General features: G+C 30.8%; 1 protein-coding gene and 1 long non-coding RNA gene across 3 annotated transcripts in view; both read left to right on the forward strand.

The window, feature by feature from the left end:
• The window catches only part of LOC143074487 (poly(A)-specific ribonuclease PNLDC1-like), a 51,737-nt gene that overhangs the window by 20,769 nt on the left and 11,010 nt on the right, over window positions 1-19,958 (forward strand). Inside the window, exons 7-18 of the mRNA XM_076249926.1 lie at window positions 2,042-2,145; window positions 2,506-2,591; window positions 3,396-3,478; window positions 9,274-9,334; window positions 10,052-10,121; window positions 10,727-10,812; window positions 11,607-11,671; window positions 13,871-13,938; window positions 14,430-14,483; window positions 17,782-17,824; window positions 18,687-18,786; window positions 19,514-19,603. Of these exons, the coding sequence (XP_076106041.1) occupies window positions 2,042-2,145; window positions 2,506-2,591; window positions 3,396-3,478; window positions 9,274-9,334; window positions 10,052-10,121; window positions 10,727-10,812; window positions 11,607-11,671; window positions 13,871-13,938; window positions 14,430-14,483; window positions 17,782-17,824; window positions 18,687-18,786; window positions 19,514-19,603 (910 nt within the window). The remainder of the gene's footprint in view (window positions 1-2,041; window positions 2,146-2,505; window positions 2,592-3,395; window positions 3,479-9,273; window positions 9,335-10,051; window positions 10,122-10,726; window positions 10,813-11,606; window positions 11,672-13,870; window positions 13,939-14,429; window positions 14,484-17,781; window positions 17,825-18,686; window positions 18,787-19,513; window positions 19,604-19,958) is intronic.
• Window positions 3,737-7,685, forward strand: LOC143075802 (uncharacterized). 2 transcript variants are annotated; one of them, XR_012978417.1, is made up of 5 exons: window positions 3,737-4,368; window positions 5,204-5,409; window positions 5,898-5,964; window positions 6,279-6,350; window positions 7,319-7,685. It is a non-coding gene; the product is annotated as an uncharacterized LOC143075802 (long non-coding RNA). The 2 variants fall into 2 exon arrangements; XR_012978416.1 differs by lacking the exon at window positions 7,319-7,685 and having other exon boundaries at window positions 6,279-6,361.

Genomic DNA, 19,958 nt, shown 5'->3' on the forward strand with positions numbered 1-19,958 from the left:
TTGATTTCATCAAAATTGAATAATTGGGGTTCTTTGATATATGCCGAATCTAACTGTCATGACTGTGTATGTAGATTCTTAACTTTTGGTCCCGTTTTCAAATTGGTCTACATTAAGGTCCAAAGGGTCCAAAATTAAACTTAGTTTGATTTTGACAAAAAATGAATCAGTTAGGTTCTTTGATATGCTGAATCTATAAATGTACTTAGATTCTTGATTATTGGCCCAGTTTTCAAGTTGGTCCAAATCGGGGTCCAAAATTAAACTTTGTTTGATTTCATCAAAAATTGAATAAATGGGGTTCTTTGATATACCAAATCTAACTGTGTATGTAGATTCTTCATTTTTGGTCCTGTTTTCAAATTGGTCTACACTAAAGTCCAAAGGGTCCAAAATTAAACTTAGTCTGATTTTAACAAAAATTGAAATCTTGGGGTTCTTTGATATGCTGAATCCAAAAATGTACTTAGATTTTTTATTATGGGCCCAGTTTTCAAGTTGGTCCAAATCAGGATCTAAAATTATTATATTAAGTATTGTGCAATAGCAAGTCTTTTCAATTGCACAGTATTTCGCAATGGCAAGAAATATCTAATTGCACAATATTGTGAAATAGCAAATTTGTTTTTAATTAGAGTTATATTTCTTTGTCCAGAATAGTAAGCAAGAAATATCTAATTGCAAAATATTGTGCAATAGCAAGATTTTTTTTTAATTGGAGTTATCTTTCTTTGTCCAGAATCAACTTAAATCTTTGTTATATACAATATACAATGTATATTCACTTTTTACTACCAACTGATAAATTAAAATAATCTTTACCAATCAGTGATAACAAGCAGTTTTTTTACATCTTAATATTTTATGATGTATTTAAATGAGTAGTTATTGTTGCAAACTCCATTAGAAATTTTAATTGAGATTAGTTTTGGAATAAGGGAAAGGGGGATGTGATTAAAAAAATTGGGTTCAATTTTTCTCATTTGAAATTTCATAAATAAAAAAGAAAATTTCTTCAAACATTTTTTTGAGAGGATTAATATTCAACAGCATAGTGAATTGCTCTAAGAGAAAACAAAATTTTAAGTTCATTAGAACACATTCATTCTGTGTCAGAAACCTATGCTGTGTCAACTATTTAATCACAATCCAAATTTAGAGCTGAATCCAGCTTGAATGTTGTGTCCATGCTTGCCCCAACCGTTCAGGGTTCAACCTCTGCGGTCAAATAAAGCTACGCCCTGCGGAGCATCTGGTTATAATTTCCTAAGACCAATTAGAAGGAAGACAAGCTTATGGTAATAATTTTTGGATAATACCAGTCTGATTGCAATGAACAATAAAAAATATCTCTTTCCTGTAGGTTAACAAGCATTGTATTGAGATTATTTATTTTTAGACTAGTTCACTAATACTAATATTCAGATGTTCCTCTGGCAGGTTTAATTTGCCCATAATATCACTTTGGTATTTCTTTAACCTTTAAAATATATCAAATATTGTCATGATTGTAGTGGATAAAACATTTAATTGTCAGTCCTTTTGATGTCCTTTTTCTTATAATTAGAAAATCTTTTTTGTCCCACGTAACACGTTTTTGGGGACATGGTAATACCTGGCTTTAGTCCATTCAGTCTTGTTTGCACTTTCACAGGTACAATTCTTGCCAGATTTTTATAAAACTTTTACTATAGGTTAATATTAGCAATATCAGGGTCAAGTTCGTAAATGGTAGACAATAGACTTTTTTAAAAGAGGTAGTCCCTTGGAAATATTCAATTATGAGAAAAGGCCCCTTTAGTGCTTTCACAGGTATAATTCTTGCCAGATTTTTGTAAAACTTGTACTATAGGTTAATATCATCAATATCGCAAACAAGTTCTAAAATGGTGGAGGATAGACTTTTTTAAAAAGATTTATGTCCCTTGGAAATATTAAGTTAGTGCAACGTGGGGGACATTGGAACTCTGTTCTTTTATTTATTTTGAGCTCAAATTTTTCATTTTTGATGAAATTGATGATTTGTTTTTTTGTTTTGCAGAGATGTTGATGAATCAGCTATACAGAAGTTGTTATCTACTGTAGCAGAGTGGATGTTTGGTACAGAAACTGATAAACCGCTAGAAATAGTTAAAGATGACGAAGGTGAAGGACAGTATTATTTATATATATATATAAGTTGACTCTCTTCATCTGTTTTTTCTTCATAAATCAAACTCTTATCAATCAATTACACTATTCTTTGGGGCCTCAGTGACTAAGTCGTATGAGCAGTTTATCTTCTATGAATACTGATTAATTATAAAAAGATGATTTTTGAAAATGATAAAAGTTTTTAATACCTTTTTCAAATTAAGTTGCACATTAAACTGAAGGAACAGTAGAGTTTTGTACCAAATTTGATAGAACACATAAAATAAAGTTAAGAAATTTTAAGAAATGAAATGTTTTTTTCAATATGGTCTTTAAAATAAAAAAAGTGTATTTCTCATTTCTTTTTTACAGATTTATTGTATACACAAGATTATATATTGCATTCAGAACTAAGAAACAGATTTCCAGATATATGGACAACTATTGATAAAACTAAGGTAACACAAATTGAGGAAAATAATTCTGAGGTTGTATGTAAGCTTGAAATTGATTGGTCAATATAACACATTTTTATGCCCCACCTACGATAGTAGAGGGGCATTATGTTTTCTGGTCTGTGCCACCGTTCGTTCGTCCGTCTGTGCGTCCGTCTGTGCGTCCGTCTGTCTGTGCGTCCGTTCGCTTCAGGTTAAAGTTTTTGGTCGAGGTAGTTTTTGATGAAGCTGAAGTTCAATCAACTTGAAACTTGATACACATGTTCCCCATGATATGATCTTTCTAATTATAATGCCAAATTATAGTTTTGACCCCAATTTCATGGTCCACTGAACATAGAAAATGATAGTGCGAGTGGGGCATCCGTGTACTATGGACACATTCTTGTTTACTCATATTAAATATAAAGTTTGTGACATTGCATAAATCTACAAATTCTTAAATATACATGTAGATAAGATTAATCTGTAAAGATCCATTTATTTTTAGATTAACAAATATTCATTAACAGATTTTTAGGATAGTTCATATAAAATACTTTAAGAATGAAAACTTTGATCACATTACTTTTTATCAGCTATAATTTAAATAGAAGAAATATTAATACATTCTTTTATAAATCAAATCCTTCATAAACATAACCACATATTCTATATTTTGTAAAGTGTATAAAAACTTGAGCTTTCACTTGTAATTTTGAAGTCCTTTGGATTTTATTCACTCTATGAATGAGTTTGCAGTAGAGTTGTTACTAAAATTACGTTATTGATTGATTATTTAAAAACTGTGCATACTTTTCATTTAAGATTACAATTGAGAAAGTAGGTGAAGAGAAGAGAACAGCATTAGAGAAAGAGGAAGTACAATCAAAAGAACAACAAGCTACATTGTAAGTTTTCAGGTTGGAAATTCTTGATTTATAAAAAAATTGTTCAAATTTCCTTCATGTAGGCAAAGGGGACATTACATTTCCGCTTGACATTCCTCCTTTTACACAATGCTTAGAACCATAGCTTGCAGACTGAAATTTGGGCAGTGATTAAATACCATTGTAGAGTTATTCCCTTTAATTTATAACTTGAAAAATTTCATATATTTTGCTTTCATTCTCTAACTTTAATTTTCCTTATCCAACTTAACATTAGCTCACCTTAAGGTGACTTCCGATACTAAGGGAGATAACAACATTTTACTGATGTAAAACTGGTTCCCGTTTAAAAATTTAGGATATATCGCCTGTATATCTAGGTCACGGTAACAGTTCCGATGTCGTCTGTTGTCAACGTGTGTAAACAACTTCCAAGTTACAGCTCATCGCTCAGAAGAAAGGAAGGTTTATCATAAAGGATAAATGCATGCGTTCTTTAAAAATAAAGAATATGAATAGCTTCAGCCTGAAAGTTCACACAGTCTTAAATGATTCTCAACTTATAATATCATATGATATAAGTTTTTGAGAGTTGGAGAAATTCGGCGTCCGATCACAGACAGTGATGTTATGTTTGACGGAACCTGGAAAGAAGGTCGACGGCTAGCTCTGTTGATCACCTAGCGCAGAATATGTTTGTTAAGATGCAAAACTGTCCCCTGCGGATACTGTCTGTGAACGGAAATACGACCTTCAAAGCTTGGACCAGGAGGTGGAGGCCGTGGAGCATTTTGTCCATACCATATCGTTGTAGCTGCAGTGCATGTAACCTGCATATCATGTGTGACAGTGTAGAAACGAGGGGGGAAATGGGACTGGTGGATTTGTTATCAATTCAAAAGCTGCACATGGTAAGAGAGTTCAATTTTCTCTTTATTATATATTCTATTTAGACTTTACACATTTTACTGGTTGGAGAAGGTGTATGGTTTCATGTCTTGAATAAATGAACCTGCCCCACACCTCTCTTTTTCTTTCTTTAATTCCCCTCTTTTATGGTCTGGGGTTTATGTGGTTTGAGGGTAAAAAGCTTTATTTTGAGGGGAAGTGCTGCCCAAATTTTTTATGAAGCTGGACTTAGTAATTTTTCTGGAATTTTGCCCCTGGAAGTTATTTATCATTTTTGCAATGTACACAAAGACATCTATACATAAGGGGCTTTTTAGTTTTGCATCCAAAAGGAGAGGATTATTTTGTAAATACTTATTTGGTAGCAATTATATAACCATAAATAAAATTAGAATTGAAAAAGTAAACAATTGCAGTCACAATGATTCATTCACAAAAATAATGTTTTACAAACTCAAAATATTAGTTTTCTTTATTTTATAATCAGAATTTTCATATTAAGTCATCTTTTGCATGTGATCAGAGACCAAGTGGTCGGAAACCTTACATATTTAGTCATTTAGAATGATGTGTAGAATGCAGGATAATGCATGAAGGCAAAAAAGAAAATTAAGAAGGGGGGCACCCACCCTCATTCCACATTATTAGAAATAAATGTGAGTCTGTGATCTATAAGAATAAAGGTAAACATGAATTCACAATCATATTATATAAATATAAATTGAAAAAATCAATTGTATATTCCAAATAAAATTATGAACTCAAGTCTAAATAGTTTATAGTTTATCTAATTAACCAATACATGTGCAGACTGACATTTCATATCATATTTTTCAGGAATGATACATGCAGGAATTTGTGCCACACATTTCAACAATTTCCTTAATGAATTGAATGTACTGTCTGTGAATTCATCAGCCATACGTAAAGAAAAAGGAGAATTAAACTGGAAAGAAAATATTTGCAGTTGCAAAAGAATCCTGTAAATAAATTCAAAAGAAGAAACAGTTTTAAACATGGTTAATTTAATGAATAATTGGAAGGTAATTAAACCTTTAGTCATATAATTCATAAATTTTCCTAAGTAGATATAAAGTATATAATGAGGACCATAATTATATTCATATTTGCACTTAAGCAGTCATAAAAATGAATTAACAGATCTTGGTAATAATTTTTTAATAAAGTTTAGGGTCAATATTTCAAATCAATTTTGTGGTAAAGCATTGTTATATATACTTGAAGACTTTCATGTATAGAACATGACAGAATTTGTTTCAACAAAAAAATTGAACTAGAATTAGTTACATATGTATAATTTATTAAATGAAATCTATATTAATGTATAATTTCAACAAATTTAATGAAACCTATTTGGATTTGAAAGCCTTTATACATATTATTATTACAAATTTCATTGTTAACAGCCTGAGGTTCCAGTTAATTTTAAATGTAATATGTTTTAGCTATAGTATTTGAACACTGCATGCACTTTTATTTATATATATTTGTTATCACTTTTTTTCATTAGGTTGAAGCTAGTTATGTTGCAGAATTGCAAATGTTTGGTACTGGTTGAAACTATGAAAGTAATACAGGTAAATTTAAAGAATTTAGACTTTAACTTTATTAATAGAAAAGATATTCCCAAATGTCAAGGTGAAAGTGGACATTGTAAATTCTAAACACCCATGTGAAAGCAACAGTCTTCTATGGTGAAAGGATGCCATACTTAGCAATGCTCTTGTTATTATATGGAATATGGCTTTTTTTATCATTATTTTCACTATTTTGATATTGAACAACCAACATTGATAAAAAGTAATATAAAACTCACTTTTTATGAATCCTATATTATCTGATTATATTAATTTACTTATTTAATTTTTGTTATATTTGTTATCAATTGTAGGTCTCATGGTCATCATTTAACAGCAGGTTATTAGCAGCAGTTTTGTAGAAAAATGAAGGATGACTGTCAATGGTAAATACATACATTTTAGGATAATTACATGTAGTTACCTTTGAAAAAAAACTTAGGTTTTTTAATCTGATAATGGTGTTTTGCAGGCATTTATAACATTTCTTTTTGGACAATATATTCAGTAGACTCAACTATAAAATGTAGGATCATGTAAACTTGTACACAGATGTCACTGACCTACATTTTCCACTTCACTGACTTTGGTTACATTAAACATCCAATTTCATATACAACAAATGTATATCTCAGCAACTAAAAGGTGTCAGATCATGCAAACTTATATATACACTCTCAGAGTCTCAGTAAGGAACTCAGCTTCCAGGTAAAAGAAGGTCACAGTGATCCACATTTTACACTATTGATTTGTACTTTATTTTATAATTTAAATACAAAGTATATTATCAAGACTGCCACTGGTTCTTATGTGCCACAATTCTGACAATGAAGATAACTATGTGATGTAGATAACTTATGTTTATTTCAAACTTGGTCACATGCTGTATATGTAAATTTTTACCAAAAAGAACAGTTCAACTGTTTTGATTTAAGGTACACATATATGGTAAAGGTCACACCTATTAAATATACATGTATACCTTGAATTTATTTGCATTGGACCCTATAATGGTCCCTATATCATTTATATTGTCAATTATTGCATTCCAAATTGCCATTGTTCACAAAACAAAAACCACTAAAAAGGATGGCCATCATATGCAAAAGCAATATAAAATGCATACCCATCAGCTGACCTAATTATTGCAATCACTTCAAAAACCTGGCCATATATCATATTATAAAACTCTTAATGAGTACCTTTGTTAGTCAGGTATAATATAATCTTTTTAAATTGATGTTGTAATGCATGATTGGATTAATTTTGCACTCACTGAAATATTATATAGATTTAGTAGTTTATTAGTATATATTACACCTTTTCATTACAAATAAATAAATTAAACTTTCAGGTAAATGCAGCAACATAATGTTCCCCTGGAAAATTTACGTAGAAAATTTGGGAAAGTATGAATAAGAAATTAGAGAGGCAAACAGATAACCAGAAAACAAAGATTTTGAAAGAAAAGAATTGCCACTAATAGTAATATGCTATATCTGACTGGGAGCAACATGTACTATTCAATATGGAAGGATTGATAATTTTGACTGACAGAGTCACACAGTGACACAGTGAACTCTAATAATGCTATGACTATCAATAAGTACTTGACTGAATCAGAGGAGTAAACTATTTACACATTTGTAAATATAACAGTTATATGTTTGCTTGATTATTGAGGCATTCAAAATAAAGAAAGTTGAAAAACCTTTGAAAAAGTTATAATTTCATCATTTTTTGGTTATGTTACTATGACAACTGAAATATATAATGTATTATCATTATGCTTCATCAAACTTAAATCATTAATTGTGGAAAAGGTGACAAAGTCTTTTTTAATCCATTTACTTGCATGACTGTTACCTATGAATCGATAATTTCAAAAAAAATATATTTGGTGATTTTCGCTAACTTCTGAGTAATTTATTTTGCTCATTTAAGACCACAGTAATGCTAATATAAGCTGCATTACAATGTATCATAATATTTGTTTACATTTACATAGAAGCCATGTGTTGTTGGTCTGAAATCATGGTATTTGATCTGCCATTGTCTGTTAGGTTGTTAATCTTGCACATCAGAACAATGCAAAAACTTGAATTTTTCAACGTCATGTCCTGTTGCCATGGTAACCGTTGTTCATAGAAACCAAAAAATTGTTCTCATTTGATTGCCTTGTGAAACTGTATTATTCTGTGTTAGTTTAACAAAGGATATGACAACATATGTCACACTTTGATCACCGATAATGAAAGATATACAAAAAACTGCTGTTGATCACTGTTTCGTTAGGGGTCACAAAAACATTTTTCGTGCAAAAAATAGTCTGGTGACCCATATTTTTTTTTATTTCTTTTTAAAGCTCATTGTTATGACCATCTTATGTCAAATTTAAAAAAATATTCATTGGACCATTTTTTTGGAAATTTAAGAAAAATAGAAATTTTTAACAAAATCTGTGTTTTTTTTTGTGGAGCAGTGTTGATGAAATTAGAGACGAAATCAATGAAAATGAATAAAACTGCCATTATTTGTGTTTTATTTACATTTTAAATAATAATTTTGTAATAAATGAAGAACAAACCCTTCAAAATACTTTCAAAGGCTTGAAAAAAATCCAGAGTTTCTACATCAGGTATGTATTTATGCATACACGTGATGTACCAACTTTGGTGACCGTTACCATGGAAACGAGTCTGGTGACATACTATTTTTAACTCAAATTTTCATAGAGGCCATTGCATAGTATATGTATGCAAATTTTAAGAAAAATTCAATGGTGAAAAAAAATTTGCTATATCTGTAGGGATCCACCTTAAGACATGAAAATTTATAACTTGGAAAATTGCAATTTTATTCATTTGCGCAAAATTTCTTAAGTTTGCCTATTAAATGCAAATTTTGATATACTCACATAGTGCTGCAGTCAGACTCAAGAGTTCAAATTTTTGCAGTAAGTCTTTTATTCTTCTAGAGTTATGTCCCTTTTTACTTTTGGAAAATTGCAAAGCTCATACCTGCCAACTTTTTAAAATCCCCATGGGGGTTTTACGTACAGGATGGCTCTTGTAGTCCTTAAAATCCTTCAAGAGGGCCTTCAAATGCATTTTAATGTTGTTTTTTAGCTTCTTCATACTTTAAAAGCCTTTGACCATTGTAAAATTAACTGTCTTGTTTAAAATTGTGGATAAAATTGCTCTTTAAAAATTTTCATTTGGGAGCTTTCATGGGGAAAACCCCTGCAAATAATGACAGTTGGTAGGTATGAAAGCTTGAGCTTATCTTTTTTATCTGTTTTTTTTCCAGATTAAAAAATAGTTTAGTAGGATTTACCAGAGTTTTCAGATTACTGACTGAAGCAAAAAAGGTAAGACTGTTGTTATTGAAGTGTTGTTTTAGTACAAAGAAATGAACCATGTTGTTATTTTAAAAAAATTAAAAAAGGGAGACAAACCAAAGAAAACATTCTTCACATGTTAGCAACAACTAATGCTAAATATATTTCATTTCGTTTGAAATTGGGGTTTTCCCTTTAGGTATTTGTAGTAATTATATATAGATGGGAACTAGTGTAACTAGTTTTAGAACTAGTTCTGCAAGAGTATGTACTATTTATAAAGTCTGATGTTACGTGTACAAGGCACGAGAAAAGTTTTGGCGGTTTCTACGGGTGGGGTACTATATAAAGTTTGGCATTTAAATGTATTAGTATCGAAGGTGCTCGCAGTTAGGTCGTATAGTACGAAGTTAGTCACATTAATGGCTGCTATGTTTATTACATGTATTTATTTTATGTTGTTTGTATTGAAGAAACTTGTATTATAGAGTGAAATAAAATTTGTATCGCAAGAGAAGATAATGATGTTACTGCGAGCAACTAACTCTATTTCTGTGTTTGTTTTGTTTAAAGCCTATTGAATTTAGAGTAGAAATACTTTAAATTTGGACGAGCAGGGCGAGGGAGAATTTAAGCATTATTTACAAGTAAAATGAAGATACAAACAAAAAATTACCCTTAAAATTTTTAATCTGACCATTATGTTTTTCTATGTTTTGAAGTTTATATTGATTTTCTTTATTTCAGCCAATACTAGGACACAATATGTTGATGGACTTACTTCTTTATTATGATAAGTTTCACAAATTCTTACCACGTAAGTTCTGTTATATAGTATTCAATATCAGACTGATATTGGATATACATAGATGAATAACTGTATCACCACTATTATTTAAAAAAGAAGATGTGGTATGATTGCCAATGAGACAACTGTACACAAGAGACCAAAATGACACAAATATTTACAACTATAGGTCACTGTATGTCCTTCAACAATGAGCAAAGCACATACCGCATAGTCAGCTATAAAAGGCCCTGAAATGACAATGTAAAACAATTCAAACGAGAAAACTAACCGCCTTATTTATGTACAAAAAATGAACGAAAAACAAATATGTAACACATAAACAATTGACAACCACTGAATTACAGACTCCTGACTTGGGACAGTCACATACATACATAATGTCTATTTAGGGCAAGAGGGAGGTTGGTATACACACAAATCTGATTTAACTCCTGAACATTATGTGCCTGTACAAAAGCAGGCGAGATTAGATTGTTGATGCTTGGTTGAACAATATTATTGGTTATTCCTTTTGTCATTTTGGGTTTTAACACAGGACAAATTGAAATAGTTATAACAATTGTACACAATATTTTTTTCTTTACAGATCCCTTTATCTTTTTATTTTTCAGGTAGTTATAAAGAGTTTAAATCAGAGATACACAAATTATTTCCAGTTATAATTGATACAAAACACATTACAAATTCACTGAGAAAAGTAAGTAATTGCATAAATTTTATTTATAGTAAACACTTTAAAAATGTACCTCTATAATAGTTTATTGCCTGAAATGATCTGTAGCAACAATATGTGTTTTAATTATATATATTTTTGTGTCTTACTCCCAATGAAAAATCATTTTTATTAATAATTGATTATTTTGAAGCTAAAAATAGTCTTTCACATTTACAGTTACCAAATTTATGTTTATGCTTAAGCTGATATTATAATTTTCTGTAAAAAGTGTATCAATATGCACTTGTTGAAAGAAAAATCATTCTTAAAAAGGATAACAGAACAAAAGAAAGTGGATAAATATTTGCAGCTTGAAGAAAATTATTGGTATTAAATATTATATTATACTTTACATTGTTTTTTTTTCAATTTTCTGTTGAAATATAGAAAATTTATAAAAGCAAATTTCTGATATTTTAGACCACACAATTCTGTAGTATACATTCTGAACAAGGCCTCATTGTGACATTAGTTGAGATAAAGAACAGCAATAAAAGTGCTATTTCTTTGTTTTTTGTGTTTTTTTTTGCTGTGAATGTATTGATTTTGTGTCTTGGACAGATACCCCCATATCCTAAATTTTCTATTTAAACAATTTTTCTTGACAACATGTTGTACATGCATTATTTTTGATTGTTTGAAATAAAAATGTCATCTGTTTCATGTAGACCTATGTTCTATATTTAAATTTTTAGATTTTAGAACAAATTTTCATTTGATACTTCAAATCATACTTTGCTTTATAATTATAATTATTATATAATTCTCTTTCACAGCCATTAGAAAAGACTGATTTACTAAAATCAACAGCACTAGGCAGCTTGTATGAGGCATTTCACAGGTAACAGTAACATTTTGATATATTTACCAGTTGATCTTATACTTGCAACAATTCCTGAACAACTACCAAAAAAATAGAGATATATCAGTTGATAAAACGTGAGCAGATAAAATCATACTATCAGAGACAAAAGACAAAAGAAATGGGGAAAAAGAGAACATTTTAAATTTACCTACTAAATGCATTGATTTTCTACTTCAGGCTTAATTTTCTGTATTGTTTTTATCCTGATGATGGTGCCATGAAGAAAAATGTAGATCAAAATTATTTTTTTGCAGCAGTCCCAAAAGTGTTGTTGTTATAAGACTTTCTACATTAATGTATTTAGTATTACAGTAGACTCCACCTAATCGGATATCGGTTAAACGAATATATCGGCTATTGTAATATTATTTCAAAACACCGAACCATTCCCTATACATTTCAGTCAAAATACATCGGATAATCGAATATCGGTTATTAGAATATATCGGCTAATTGGATAGGAACATTCATGAAAAATGTGTGAAAACCATGTACAATCGAATATTTTGAAATAATTTCATATTTTTCTTGACAGGAAATGAAGCTGGAAGTTGCGCCATTACGAAGTTTAAGAAAACTTCAGTACAGAAATGTTTCATTTTATTAATAAAAACGATCTTTTATAGTCAAATAAAACATTATTTTTCTTGTTGTCTTGTTTATTTTATGAATCTGATAATATATTTTGCCTAAGATGTGTTTGTTATGTGTTTATCCAAATGTGATCGTTATCATTTACTTCACAAACAAGGACACAACAGAAATGATAAACTGTGCGTGATGTTCATCAATGTTTATTAAATATGAATGAAATGTACCTCTTTCTCAACAATTTATTAAAATATATATAGAAGTCCCGTGTAAAAATAAGGAATCGTGTGTCAATAGCATATCCCAGGTGAAATAGAATTATGTAACTTGTACACACGTACGCCATTTTCCTAATTTACATAATATTCAGCCTTTTATTTTGAACCACGACAGATAAGATAGGATAATTTTACTCATCTTGATGTTCAATTTTTATAATCATAAAAATAGTTGTATTACTTGAAATTGGAAATGTGTTTTATAAATAAAAAACTGTAGAAAATTGGATCTGAGTATTCGTAGCTATTAATAGATTTACCTGTGGCCTACTTCCGAGAATTCATAACTATTTTTAGCTTTTACCTGTTTAAACACACAAATGAAACAAATCACACAAAAACAACAAGTCTCATTATTTAAGAGGTACATATTTTATTCAGAGAATCAACACATGATTAAAAAATCAATAGACTGACAGATAAACAAAATACATTATAATCATCTGATCGATCTATTACTCAATCAACCAAATTATCCGAACTTGTACCTGAAAAAATCATAGAGATTAGTTAAAAATTTCCATTAATTAAGCAGCTATAATAGCTATTGGTATCTTAGGGTTGTGTCTGTCAATTTTGAAAAAAAATTGGAGGAATATACGTTCATCGGCTAATTGAATATATCGGACAATCGGATATTTTTAGCTGACATTTTGGGTATCCGATTGGCCGGAGTCTACTGTATATAGCACTTTTTATACGACAGAAGTTTTCAGTTTTTTTCCCTAATTTCTCAAATTCCAAATTTTTGAAAAGTTGGAAGAAGAAATCTTCAATTGCACAATATTGTGCAATAGATTTGTAAGATCTTGACATTTGTTTTGTGTCAGAAACTCATATTATGTCAAAAATTTTATCACATTCCAAATTCAGAGCTGTATCAAGCTTGAATATTGGGTCCATACTTGCCCCAACTGTTTAGGGTTTGACTTCTGTGGTTGTATAAAACTGCGCCCTGTGGAGCACCTGGTTTTTATTTCATAATATTGGTTACAGAATACACAATAAACATGCATTTCTTTGCTTGTATTAGAAACTAGGAATCTCTTCAAATCATTGAGAATATAAAAAAATAGATGTGTTATGATTGCCAATGAGACAACTGTCCAAAAGAAACCAAAATGACACAGACATTAAAACAACTATAGGTCACTGTACGGCCTGCAACAATGAGCAAAGCCCATACCGCATAGTCAGCTATAAAAGGTCCTGATAAGACAATGTAAAACAATTCAAATGAGAAAACTAACGGCCTTATTTATATAAAAATATGAGTAAACAATATTTGTTTTTGTTTTTGTGATAGCCAGAAAGGACAACAATATGTGATACACACACCAAGCATAGCACTGGGACCCGGTTGTGAACATTATTGTAAGTTATTAATATTTCAAAAGCTTTGACTGTGCTTATTAATAGCCATGTTTGTTTATTTTAATATCTGGTTACATTGTGTTGGTAATAAAAATGTAAAGTTAAGTTGTCATCTGGTGTAAAGAATATCAACTTTGATCTCTCTTTCTATTTCTTTAGTTTGAGGGAACTTGCCTTTATTTTGACATACATATACAGTTGGTCTTTAAAAGTACGAAGAGCCATTGGAGCAAAAAACATAATCAAGATAGTGACCATCATATTACTGTCCCTGTATATAAAGGGTTATTGTCAATGTATGCAGTTTAGTCTGTTAATTCTGTTTGTCAGATATATCTGCATTTTATCGATGTGAATTGAATATTCTTACATTTCTAGATTTCGTTTGGGTTATTGTTCATTGTTGAAGGATTTAAGGTATGCTTTATTTATTTTAAAATTATATAAGTTATATTCAGTGGAATTATATCTATATTTATTGTATATTGCAGTGGAAGCAGAGTTTCCACATGAAGCTGGGTTTGATTCATACATGTGTGGTTATGGTATGTACTCATTATAAACAGCAGAGTTAAACTGAAAAAGAATAGTGGGGTTTTTACAAACTACTTCATACAAAATACAGTTTAATAATTTCTATTTATTTTTAATCAGTAAAGTTCTTGGAAACTTCAATAGCACCGTTAAAATTAAATGTACCATTTATCAGTATGAGAAACATTTTAAGAGATTTACTTCATGTACAGTACTGTTTTTCAAAGTTATCTGTGGATCAGATAATTGTCATTTCCAATGTAGGCTGATTATGCCCCTTTGTTGTAAACGTAGAATTCCTAGTGTTCATAAATTTATAACTTAACACCATCTTTGTAGAAAAATAACAGTCAATTTATTCACACTATATGTATATACAGACGTTACATAAAATACAAAATACACGGCATACACTCCGACAGTACAAACATTCAGCCATCTTGTCTCTCTGGCAACACATCTCCCTCTCTCACGTCACTATCACACAACGTCAATAATACGGGAAACAACGTTAACACTGTTTTGCGACATTATGGACATGAAGACAAAGTCACATTCACAACACTACTCCCTCTTTTCAAGAATATTTCGTCCTCGAAATAAAAGATAAGACAAATTGCGTTTTCGTGTTTTCCAGTTCATCTCAGGTAACATTGACGATCCACAGGAGCAAACATCACGTGTATAACTGTTTTCATAGATGTTACTATCTCTAAATTGGGTGAACCCATTTCCACGTACAAGTTCTTTATATGTGAAGTCCTTTCCGTATACTGGTCTCGATAATCCAGTATATGTTGAAACTCTAGGTTCGTTATAATTTTTTTCATCATCATTTTTAGAAAAATCAAACTGTACATCACTTTGCTCAATGGGTGTCCATTTTCGGACGCTAACTACCTCTACCTCACCAGAGGGTATCGTCTGTTGCTCAACGTTTGGACTTCCAAAGTTAGTTGTCATTAGCTTAGAAACTCTTGCAACTGCAACCTCAGTTGCATCAACAATTTCATTAAGTTCCTCATATTTCAATTCAACCTTTCTAACGATAACAATCTCTGTTCCACCAGTAACCACTGTCTGCTTTTCAACGCGCGGAAGTTCCAAGATAGCTATCTCTTCGTCCAAAACTTTCGCAACTTCAAATTCAGTTGCCTCAATAACGTCACAAAATTCCACATGTTTCAATTCATATGACTCAGCGATGTAATAAACAGACTGTTCACTCGGATAAACGAAATTATTACGTACATTTAATTTACCAATAGTATAATTCTCTTTTCCCAATTTCTGGTTACTATTATATAAACTTATGTCGTTTTGCATATCAACTTCAGTATTTTCAGAAACTTTACTCCTCCGAATATCATGCTCTGTGAAATTCATATTACGCTTATTGCCTATTTCAAAATGTTTCTCAAAGTTACTGTCTTCAGTGCAACGTGATTTTTCTACGGACTTTAAAGATTGTCTACAATGTTCCTGCCACAATATTTCTTTGATAAGTTCACTAACTGTTGACGGTTCTTTAGTCAGAACTCTATATCCAATGTTACCATCAGGATATCCATATATAGCATACTCAGTAATCAGCTTCACTAATAAATCTTCGTTCACACCAGGGAACGATTTCCGAACATTTATCTCAGTTCTACATACGTACTCTTGAACGCTTTCACTTGTAAGCATAGTTATATTTCTCAATTTCATTCTACAAATCTGAGCAGTCTCAATATCACCAAATCGACTTTTCAATGCAGAATACAAAACAGATACATTATAAAGATCTCTGTGTGGTAAATACGACACATATTCTAAAGCTTTACCTCTCAGTGAAGTAACCAAATAAAAAGCCATATCACTAGATGACCAATTAAAACGTTCAGCAAAGATAGAAAATTTCATCCAGAAACCTTCAAAAAGTTCAATACCGTCATACTCTGGTAAGTCACACCAGCTCATGGTTAATATATATCAAAATGCTGACAAATATAAGTTATAGACATACATAAAACAACAATTATCTATAGATAAACGTAACAATGTTGATTTCTTTCAAATTTGCACCTTAGATTGTCATTTATCCTTGATGCTAACACCGAACAAAAATGTTTAATTAATTTCCGTCCACTTTTGCCGATTAAATACTTCTCTGTGAATTATGTGGTCGAATCTGTTTTAATTCCTATATCAGTTTTAAAATGGTGAATCTTCGTATTCCAGTGCTTCGTTCTTCTGTTGTAATGTATACATTTGGTCACAATCGTATTGTCAAATAAACAAATAAACCGCTGCCACCAATGTTGTAAACGTAGAATTCCGAGCGTTCATAAATTTATAACTTAACACCATCTTTGTAGAAAAATAACAGTCACAATTTATTCACACTATATGTATATACAGACGTTACATAAAATACAAAATACACGGCATACACTCCGACAGTACAAACATTCAGCCATCTTGTCTCTCTGGCAACACATCTCCCTCTCTCACGTCACTATCACACAACGTCAATAATACGGGAAACAACGTTAACACTGTTTTGCGACATTACGGACATGAAGACAAAGTCACATTCACAACACCCTTTATAACGTTATAGGCAAGCAGGTGCATCACTGTGTCGTACAGGCACATTCTTCATATTCTTCATTTATTTGAATAAAGGGCAACAAAATGGATATAGGAAGATGTGGTGTGAGTGCCAATGAGACAAATCACCATCCAAATATCAATTTATAAAAAATGGTCTATTTTTAAATACCTTGCGAGATAATGTTGTAATTATACCCCCGCTTTAAAAAAGGGGGGGTATACTGTTTTACCTCTTGTCTATCCCTCCGTCCGTCCGTCCATCCGTCAGTCAGTCCGTCCCATGAATATTTTTCATCGCATTTTTCTCAGGAACTACAATACAAGGATTTCTGAAATTTGGTTTCAGGGTTTATCTAAGTCAGCTATACCGTGTGATGCGTTTTCAGATTGATCACTTGACAACTTCCTGTTTACCGAACACTTGTATGATTTTACACATGATAGCCAAGTTGAAAATTTTCGTCACATTTTTCTCAGGTACTACAATACAAGGATTTCTGAAATTTGGTTTCAGGATTTATATAAGTCAGCTATACCGTGTGATGCATTTTCAGATTCATCACTCGACAACTTCCTGTTTACCGAACACTTGCATATTTTTACACTATTAATATTATCCACTTGCGGCAGGGGTATCATCAGTGAGCAGTAGCTTGCAGTTTCACTTGTTTCTTGAGCTGTCTTTGTCATACTATGGTTTTTCTTTTCCAGTTTTTCTAAGAATTGCTCATATTGAGACGTTTAGGGATATCTTGTAAGTATAATACAACATTGCTAGACATAGAGTTATAAATTTGTGCATTGTCAAATTTTATTCCTTTTGTAATCGAGAACAAATATTGTTTATCTGAAACTCTGAGTTCATTGAAAAGAATAAATATTGTGCATTTAAAATTTCTCATCAGTGGTTTTTGAGACCAAATATTTTTCATCATAATATTTGAAAAAGGAACATATAAATGATTGTAAAGTTAAACAAATCAAACAACAGTATATGATATTCATTTATAAAAAAAACATGGCAATTAAGAGCAAACATTTGAAAGGTATTTAAATATTAATTAATTAAAGATAACTATTTAATTTCCTGAGAATTGCTCTCAATTAAAATCATTTTATGCAAAAAGGGAAACCAATTACTCCTGTATAGTTTTGGTATTCAGAACTCAATTACTTGAGAACTTGTTGACATCCCTAGTTTATGTGTTTACTTCTTTCAATTTAAATAAAATAGTGAGAAAGAGAAGAGATTGAAAGATGGATAAACCATAAAAAAAATCATCAGGATCAAAATTTCAGGGACTGAATTTTCTGCTCTCCTTTGACACCATTTGTGAGTATGGTCTTGAGGAAGAAATTATAGTCTGTCAGAAGGGGATGATAAATGGCTGATCGGTGTTAAGAGAGAACCATATCTCTTGCACATAAATGACACCCTAGTAGATTTCGATAAAGAGCAGGCTAATGCAGCACTCTCACCTGCAAAGTTGAAAGGGATTAATATAAGTTGCACACCTTCTTTCCCAATCCGCTATAAATAAATATGTTGAAACTAAACTAAACTTATCATTACAGCATTTATAACAGTCTTTTTTTTTCTCTTCATGTATTTATAGATCGACAGAGGTTGTGCCATGTTCATTTAGGAGGTATCTTCATTCTACAAACAAGTATGCAAATAAAATCAATATTATCAGAGCCAATCTAAATTATCTGGTAAGAAAATATTTGCTATATGACATTAACAAAAGTTAAAGATATTGTAGGAGATAAGAAGTGTGCAACAGCTGATCAAAACCCAATATGACTATGAGGATTTAATGCAGGATCAATTCAAAACACCTCTTTTATGACATCTTTCTTAACTTATGTTATAAAAAAGCCACTAAAAGCTAACTGAAAACAAACACAACTGGAAGAGAACTAATACAAGATCAATTTGAAAAGGCATTTATTATGACAACTGACTTTAAATTGCTTTTGTGAAAAAAAACTCTGTAACCTTTGTACTTGCATGGTTTTATGAGAATAAACTATCTTAATTTTAATTAACAAAGTAAACATTTAATTGTAACATATGAAAAATATTAATAGTACTTTCATAAAAAATGTTCACAAAACACTTTTAGTACTTTTTTTTAGTGAAAAATGTTTACTCTTTTAACCATAGATAAGTGAAAATGGACTTTTCTCTGTCCTGGATGCCAGTTACATTGTATATTCACAATTATTACATTAAAATGTATGTGGGATGGTAGGAAGGGACTACAACCAAGAATATTTTTTTAGATAATTTTGCATAATGGATATAGACCAATGATCCACATTCAATAATTAAACTCCCTTCCTACCCTTCCACATACATTTTTATGGAATAGCCCTAAGCATTACTTTTATAGATTTTAGATTTGGTTAATAGAACATGCACTGAATTACATTGTAGAGTTTAGATTGTGAAGATCCAGTTTCAGAAAGACCGGACATGTTATTTGTTAGATCAAAGAAAAAATCATATAAGCTAGAAGCAGGACAGGTAATTTATGGGTATACACTAGATGCTGTCTGTGGAATTTAAATTCTATTTTTAAAAGTGTTATGTTTAGAGGTAAAGTAAAGATTTGTTGACTTCCGTTTGATTCCAGTTTGGTTTAACTTTTCAATGCTGCAGTGTAGGTATAGAAAGAAGTAGCAAATACCAAGTTTTAATATGATCTAACATTATTGATTTATGGTAGAACAGCATATGGGCAACTCAAACCATACACCTTATCGCTATTTGTCCGCCATTGCTGGAAATCACACAGGTTCCCGTAAAATTTTGACGTCATAAAACAAAATATCTGACGCCACAATGGAAAAGTGATTGTTGTTGACGTCAAAGGTTCAAG

The sequence above is a fragment of the Mytilus galloprovincialis genome, chromosome 5, assembly GCF_965363235.1.
Source record: "Mytilus galloprovincialis chromosome 5, xbMytGall1.hap1.1, whole genome shotgun sequence".
NCBI lineage: Eukaryota > Metazoa > Mollusca > Bivalvia > Mytilida > Mytilidae > Mytilus > Mytilus galloprovincialis.